The sequence below is a fragment of the Gossypium hirsutum genome, chromosome A08 (assembly GCF_007990345.1).
Source record: "Gossypium hirsutum isolate 1008001.06 chromosome A08, Gossypium_hirsutum_v2.1, whole genome shotgun sequence".
Classification (NCBI taxonomy): domain Eukaryota; kingdom Viridiplantae; phylum Streptophyta; class Magnoliopsida; order Malvales; family Malvaceae; genus Gossypium; species Gossypium hirsutum.
Window position 1 is genome coordinate 106,940,373 of NC_053431.1, and position 8,282 is coordinate 106,948,654.

The window sequence follows — 8,282 nt, forward strand, 5'->3', positions numbered from 1 at the left end:
ATAAAGGAGTTATTAATTAAAAATACTTTTAACATAATGAAATATAATATATATTTTTATTATATAATTACATATTTATTATTTTAATTATATAAATAAAAGGATTATTAGTTAAAAATGAATTAAAAATAAAAAAACTGAAAAATAATATATTTAAAAACTTTAAACAATGTGAAATAGAAAATTAGCGGAATTAAAATATTAAAAGCGCTTTTCAAAAAGATATATTTTTTGAAACGAATTGTTGGTTTCTCTTCCTAAAAACATATATTTCTTTGAATTTAAAAAAAGCGAAATAATTTACTAAATAATTTAAAAAAACGATTTTTTTTTTCGAATTTTCCATTACCTCGCCATCAAGGAAAAAAAAATGTGAGGAAGTCTCTAGAACTTGGGTCAGGCATGGATGATGTGACGAAAACATGACATGTAAGCTTATAAAACCCTAAGAAGCGAATCGGGGCTTTAGATTTAGTTGCTTTGTGTAGCCAAACGCTTCCTTACTTTGATTCTATCGTCGATTCAAAGCAGCTTTCTTATCCATGGCGTCTACATTTTTGGCACTACCCAAAACCTTCACTTCAAACAAGCCTACCTTCTCTTCTCTTTCAACCCACAAACTTCCCGGTTAGTTTACGTTAGCCTTAGCCTTAGGCTCTCTTTTCTACAAAATCTCTCCCTTTGTATTGTTTAGATTTTTTTTCCTAATCGGTTTCTCTTTGTACTTTGGGTTTCAAGCAGGGACTCGAAGAAATTCACTTAGAATCAATGCTGTGGCCACTAAATGGGAGCCCACCAAGGTATTTTTGTTTAATTTCATAATCTGAGTTAGCTAAAGACGATTTAATTTGTATTTGTAAACACATGTTCTAAATTTACTTTTTTTTTTTCAGGTTGTTCCTCAAGCTGACAGAGTTCTTATCCGTCTCCAAGAATTACCCGAGGTATATATTGGTTACTTATCCATTTCTGTTTAGTACTGAAGTTGCTTGTTCTAACTGGTTGGGTTATCCCAAATCCGGGTTTCTTTAGTTTCAAGCTTGTTCCTTTAAATGCAACTATGAGAATTGTTTGTTTCCTGTTCTCTGAGTTTATATGAAAATTGGGTTACATAACGTTGCTATTCTTAATTGATGTTGGTTTTACTACTCTATATTTAGATTGTTAAGTAGTTTTATTAAGTGAGTTTGTATCTTGTTAACTCTTGACATTAACTCAGTGAAGCACTTTTAAGCATAGAAGTATATTTACATGATGACTTATTGGTGGATGAATGCACATTTCTAGGCTGTGGTGTATAAACTTGTAAATCATTAGCTCTCTTTGACAGATTATCTACTTTGTGTTAGTGTCAAGTGATGAATATCTTCTGTTTTGTCCCCCTATTGTTGCCAATTGTTGAGCAAATGAATTGCAATTTTTATACCACAGAAATCAGCTGGTGGAGTTTTGTTGCCCAAATCAGCTGTCAAGTTTGAGAGGTACCTCATGGGGGAGGTATGATGACAATTTGTTCAATATCTTTTTCCCCTTTTCAAATGAATGCTTGAGATGTCTTAATTCATTTTATGATTTCCACTTCAGATAGTTTCGGTCGGTGCGGAAGTAGGAAACGTGGAAACTGGAAAGAAGGTAAACGAATTCAGGAATTTTCTGAGCAATCTTATGCTAAGTGATGCCTGTCAAAATACTGCCATTTTCGTATGTAGTTATTCTTCTAATACAATCTAAAAGAATTCCTATACTTATGCAGGTTCTTTTCTCGGATATAAATGCTTATGAGGTTAGTTAGCATTCCTTTTTGATGAAAATATGTCTTATATGTCGACATTCAGCCTAGTTAGAAAAGAAATTCTGGTAACTTGCAAGTTTAGCAGTAAGACTATGACCAACTATTAAAATGATGGTATCTGTTATAGCGATGAATGGCTTTTTAGGCATAATCTCTGGTTCATTCATCGGCCGTAGGTTTCTTTGACTAACATAATAGTAATGTTATATTTCAAAAAGTTGGGTGCACTGCACATGAGGGTTCTAAAATGCTATTGTGTTGTTTGCAGGTGGATTTGGGAACAGATACTAAGCATGTGTTTTGTAAAGAGAGTGACTTGTTAGCTGAAGTTGATTGAAGTTTTTTCTGGTGTTTTGTTCTAAGATGAAGAATCAATTGTATTTCAGAATTTAGCGGTTTTTAATTGCAATTATAATGTTCTTCAGCTGCTGCTACATTTATGTTAGTAACTTATTGGAGATGATAATAATTGTTTAAATGTTAAGAAAGCTTGGTGTTCTTAAACATGCCTCCATAAAATCTTTGGGGGAAAAATATGAAATCATTAAAATTCGACTCCATGGGAGTTGTGAAATCCATCAACTATTTTGAATCTATTGATTTTTCAACAAATTCTGGAAGATATTTTCCTGTTCTAACAAATAACTTGAAACGTTATGCATCATGTAATTTCTTGTTCTACAAGTATGTCATGTAAAAAGTGACACTTCATGTAATTTCTTAAAAACTTTGGCATTCTACAAGTGATACGTTATGTAAACTCCTAAAACTTTTGGGTAAAAAAAAATTAATTTTGAAAGACTTTCTTGCAAGTGTTGTACTAACTTCAAACATAAGATTTTTTGGCACCTGAGTTTTTTATTAGATTCTTTATTTTGGGCGCCCGAGATAAGAGCAAATAGAGTGGTGGACTATATTAACAGTGAGGGTCAATGGGAGTCGCGGGCCTGATTGGAGATCGTTCGGTTCATGATCATCAGCACGTTCAAGATACTTGTTGCTGGGGTTTTGAAGCGATGGAAAATTTTTGGTGGGTCGGCTTATGCCATGCTCGCAAAACAGGCGACTCAATTGGATATGGAAATGCTAGTCGATTGGATATGGCAGCTGACTTGTACAGAACGTGTTAGATTCTTCTGTGGTTGATTTTCTTGAATCGTTTGAATATGAACCAGTTTGGTTCCGGAAGTCGATGATCGATAATGCAGCTTGCACAATGTGTGGGGCAGAAGTGGAGTCCGTAGGCCCTATTTTCTGCTAGTGTTTGGCAGCGAAAGAACTTTGGCTGGCTCTCCTGGTTGAACAATGACAACGAGAGTTTTTCTCACTGCAGGTTGCAGCAAAATTGTGGTAAGTTTCAGTTAGCAAACTTTTTCTTGCCTAGGGGTGTCTTTGTTTGTAACTGCCTTGTAGAGCTTGTGAAAGTGTCTAAATAAGTTTAATATCCAAGGTCATACTTACTCTGTGGTGCAAATCTTAAGCTATGCTCAGAAATTTGCAAGTGACATCAGCAAAGCTATGAACTCGGTTAGAAACGATGGCATGCAGGAATTTGCATTTTGAATATTGATGGAGCAGTTAAATCGCTTCTGCTGGAGGGTTATTACGAGACGAGACAATGAATTGGGTTGGGGGTTTTATGCTGAAAATTGGATTGACAGAATGGAACTTTGGGGGTCCGAATGGGATTATGCCTTGCAAAGTCATTGCGCTGATCGTCGAACTTATGCATTACTAGTGGCTCAGTTTTTGAAAAGATTCAGTGAGAATTATCACCCAATTAAAGATTGTTTAGACTCTAACCAGTGAAGGGTGAGTAGTAGAAGTTGGGACACATTTTTGGTCAAGGGAACGGATGACTTGGCCAATTTAACACAAGATTTGAGCGTGAATATGTTGAATCTTGATGAGCCTCCTTCAAGTCCGTAGTGGCAATAGTAGTGGAAGAAATTATGAAGAAAAGCAATATGGATTTACTTGTAAGCAAAGGTGGGATTGATTTGTAATAATAGCGTAGGAACACCAATTAATTGGGGGCGGCTACTTGCATAATTTGGAGCAATCTCATTCTTTAATCTTCAGTAACCATTTTTGGGAAGCCAACAAAAGCATGTATTAGAAACCATTTTACAAGTAATGTAGATGTAAATTCACAGCTACTCCACCCAAAAATATCTATTTTCTTTTTACCAATGTTTTTAATTTAAGGTAATTATTAAAAATCAAAATATAAATTATATAGTTAACTAAACATTGTTATTATTGTGATAATTTAAAGGATACAACTTCAAACATATAAGCGTGTAATATTTTCTATTTTAAAGATAATAAATTATGCTTAATTTAAATATTATATATAAAAAAATACTTGGTTGATAAATGTACTTTAATAAAATTTGAGATTTTATTCAACCATTTAAAAAGTTAAAAGTTACACTCTTATATTTTATTTACAATTCAATTGTTGTCGTCATTAGTATTTATTTTTGTCAAAATTTGCTTACAATTATATTTACTAAGCTTATAATGATTTCTTTTAAAGTTGGTATAATTACGTGACGAGCAAATAAATTTATTATTTTAAAATATAATAAATTAAATTTTAAATTTCATTCGAGTACAAAATAGATTTTTATAAAAAAAATTAATATTAAAATCTGACATTCCAAATTAATAGCACCCTTCGCTATATATGTAAGTATCATGATGTCCAAGACCAACAGCAACAAAGATTACAAAACCTTACGACCAAACTTAATAAACAGATATGAGGCAAACCTTGTCTTCTTCCTTTGTCATCCCTCTCTTTCTCCGCATTTTCTTCTTCTTTGTCTCTATTTCAACCTCCCATGGCTTAACCGCCACCAATGACAGTCTCATACGCAAGACCTGCAAGAAATGCGCCCAAAGCGACCCAAACCTCAGCTACAATTTCTGCGTCACCTCTCTTCAAGCAGCTCCCCACAGCCACTGCGCCAACGACCTTCGCCAACTCGGCAAGATTTCCATCACCCTACTCGGCCGCAACGTAACCAACACAAGGTCTCACATTAAGGAACTGTTGAAGAACCGAAAACAGATGGACCCTTTCGTCAGATCATGCTTGCACGATTGCTTTGATCTTTATTCCGATGCTATCCCTACAACCACACAGGCCCTCCAAGATTACAAGGCCAAGCACTACGACGATGCTAACATTGATGTGAGTTCGGTGATGGATGCTACTACAACTTCTGAAGATGGGTTCAAGGAAAAAGAAGGCGTGGTTTCGCCATTGACGAAGAGGAACAACGATGCCTTCATGTTGTCTGCTATTTCGCTTTCCATTATTAACATGATTCGCTTGAATGGTGATTCAATTTAATTGTTTCTTTGTGTTTTTTCTAATATTCTTCGACAAAGTTTTTAGGGAAGCTTTCATTGAAGCCAACTTTGAAGATTGAAGAGTAACTAGTAATTTATTTTTGTCTTGAAGTTTACAATTAATACTCTGGTAGTTAGTGTTCTTGATGATGTAGTTTTAATGTTGATCACATTAATCCAAAGAATAAATGAATTATATTTGTGCTTTCATCCTGCTTAAACTAGAATTGAGATTGATTTAATTTTAAGTAAGTTGTATCATTTTAGATTTAAGTAATTATAAGTTCGAGTTGTTTTGAACTAGTAATTCCAATTCAAAATTCAATTTTTTAAATGGGGTCATTAGGATTTTTGATCATTTTAAGTTTTAGACACTTCAAGTTCAAACAATTTCGTGTCTTAATTAATTTTGGTTAGAGGTAATTCATTTTTTTATTTCAAATTCAAATCATTCCATGTTATTATCATTTTGAGCTGAGTTAATTTGGATTCGAATTTTCAAATTATTGATCTTTTTTATGATTACATATTCAAGATTAGATACGAAAAAAGTTGGATCACAAACAAATGAACAATACCAGCAAATATTAAGGTGCAATGGTAAGGTAATATGTTGGAATCTTAAAAATAAGATTGATAAAAAGAATAACCACCAACCTCAAACATGAATCATAAAATAAAACATGAAAGATAAAAGGAAAAAGAAACAGTGGCTAAAGCCTACCAATTCCATCTTTAGATAGCTTTAACGATAATAAATTAATACCTACCAAATTTGTAGCTTCTGCAACAACAAAGTGCTTAGACATTAGGGTGTGCCTCGCATTTATCGGACTATTTGTAGGCACTTAGAAAAACGATCGACAAGCAAACGGAGAAGGCCCAAAACGGGTCCGTCATCTCAACGTCACGATGAGGAGCGTCGGGACGATGGACAATGCCTGAAACCGTGAAGCAGAGATGATGTTGCGACAAGGCGAATTTCAACGTGGCGACTTGGCAACGTGTTTCCACAAATACCGAGTTTCTTCTAGTTAAATTTTGCTATCTTTCTCAATTCAACTCTGATTAATCTAGGAATATTTTAGTCATATTAGGACTTTAATATTCACCTATTTAAATGGCTTGTGTAATCCTATTTAGAGAGTTAATAGAATATCTCTTACCTGAGATTTGATGAAGAGTTTTGGGGAGATTTTTTAAAGCTTTGTAATCAGGTCTTGGGTTCAAGATTATTTTTATTTCTTTATCTTGTACTCCTCTTATGATATTTTTCGTTTTAGTGAAGTTTCCTTTACTCATGGTTTTTTATTCTCTTCGGAGGGATTTTTCCGTGTAAATAGTTGTATGCCCAAATTTTATTTTCTCTCTTCGTTTTTATTTTTTACTTATAATGGTCGGTGCCCAACAAACTAGTATCAGAGCTTGGTTCAAAGTTCACAATCAACTCGTTTAGAGATGGCAATGAGATACAATGTAACACACCTTACCCGACCCAATCGCCAGATTTGAATAACAGGATGTCACATTCATTGCTAGAGCAACCTACGTCAAATAATTCAAACTTATAAACAGTTTATATAATTACAATTCATATACCATAAAATATAGTAAATTGAGATTTATACGAGTCTAATTGTGAAATTCTAGCATGAAATGAGATTGAATTGTAAAATTTCAAAATTTTAGAGTTGGTATCGATATTTATTTATTGGGTATCGATACGTAATGAAAAGTATCGATACTTATATAAATATTGATACCATTTTGGCATTCTATTTTTTTTTTAAAATTATTCATTTAGTCAAGTATCGATACCAAATGCCAAAATATCGATATTAAGTCCAGAAATGGTAAAATTCCATCTTTAAAATGTTTATTTCATACCAAAATCACCTAAGCTCAAATGGTACCTCTTAAACACAATTATAAACATAAAAATCATCAACTTAATACTTACCTATTCATTTCCAACACGTCAAAAATATCACTTTAACAGTCAACCTAATACCTAACCAATATGCCTTTAAGGCACCTCAACAAGTTCAACCCTTTTAAGAACAACCAAAAGAGCACTTATATATATACCATTTCAATAGACCTTAAATGACACTTTCACTATCATCTAATCAAACATCAAATGACCATTCAAACAATTTCATGTTTAGTCACCAAGCTTACCAAATCATCATTCCATAACCAAGCATCAAACAAAGCAGATCACATAACATATCGTTTTCTCCACCATTAAAATGTTAAACATATAATCCAAGTTACCTAACAAGATAACAAGATAACTATTTCTAATACATTTATAGACAAAAATTCCAAAATGCCAACCAAAATACTCCATATTTATTATAACCATTAGACATCTTAAGTACATGCCTAGACCAAAATGAATACATCACCAACTCTTGAATCTAGGATTGTCGTTAGATGCTAAAGTTGCCGATCAAATAAAGAAGTACATAACTAGTGCACAAAAAACAAAATCGTACGTTGAGTATAACTCAGTAGTATTTCTATAATCCAAACACTATAGCATAACATAATATATTTTAGTAACATGAGTTGAAAATGCATGATGTTATGCAATTTAATATGTCATTTAACCATTTCTCATTTTCTAGGATCAAAACAATTATAACTTAACAATATCTAAGCATATGATCAACAACTTCTTATAGTTAATAAACGCGTCTAACATTATATCAACACATACTACAAATATGCATTCCTTTTCATCATATCACTTCTATTTACTAACCATTTGTCATTTCAGTATCAATTTTGCATCTCTTATAGATCTTTCAATCACTTAAACTTTTGAGGACTTATCCAACATCAACATTCCAATTATAACCCTTCCGTTTCCATCATTTATTCAAACATATGATATCATTGGTCAGCTCAACATCTATTCAATTTCTTATTTATATAAATATACACATATTTCACATTTGTTCAATTTAGTCCACATGAACATAAATCAATTCAAATCAATCCAATACATCTCATAAACACAAAGTGTCTCACCTTATGTTCTTACCATGCACAAAAAATTCAATATGAAACAATTTACAAATAGTTCGGGTTATAGAAACACAAACTGTAAACTTCAAGC

General features: G+C 32.8%; 2 protein-coding genes across 2 annotated transcripts; both read left to right on the forward strand.

Moving 5' to 3' along the window:
• The first annotated feature begins 297 nt into the window (after positions 1 to 297).
• Positions 298 to 2,280, forward strand: LOC107929630 (10 kDa chaperonin 1, chloroplastic). Its single transcript, XM_016861125.2, has 7 exons — positions 298 to 627; positions 742 to 800; positions 894 to 944; positions 1,432 to 1,497; positions 1,585 to 1,632; positions 1,754 to 1,783; positions 2,061 to 2,280. Exons 1-7 carry the CDS (start codon positions 543 to 545, stop codon positions 2,127 to 2,129), a joined length of 408 nt encoding a protein of 135 aa, XP_016716614.1. The 5' UTR covers positions 298 to 542; the 3' UTR covers positions 2,130 to 2,280.
• Positions 2,281 to 4,522: 2,242 nt separating this feature from the next.
• Positions 4,523 to 5,365, forward strand: LOC107929657 (putative invertase inhibitor). Its single transcript, XM_016861147.2, has one exon. The coding sequence runs from the start codon at positions 4,560 to 4,562 to the stop codon at positions 5,154 to 5,156; it is 597 nt and encodes a 198-aa protein (XP_016716636.1). The 5' UTR covers positions 4,523 to 4,559; the 3' UTR covers positions 5,157 to 5,365.
• The last annotated feature ends 2,917 nt before the right edge of the window (positions 5,366 to 8,282 follow it).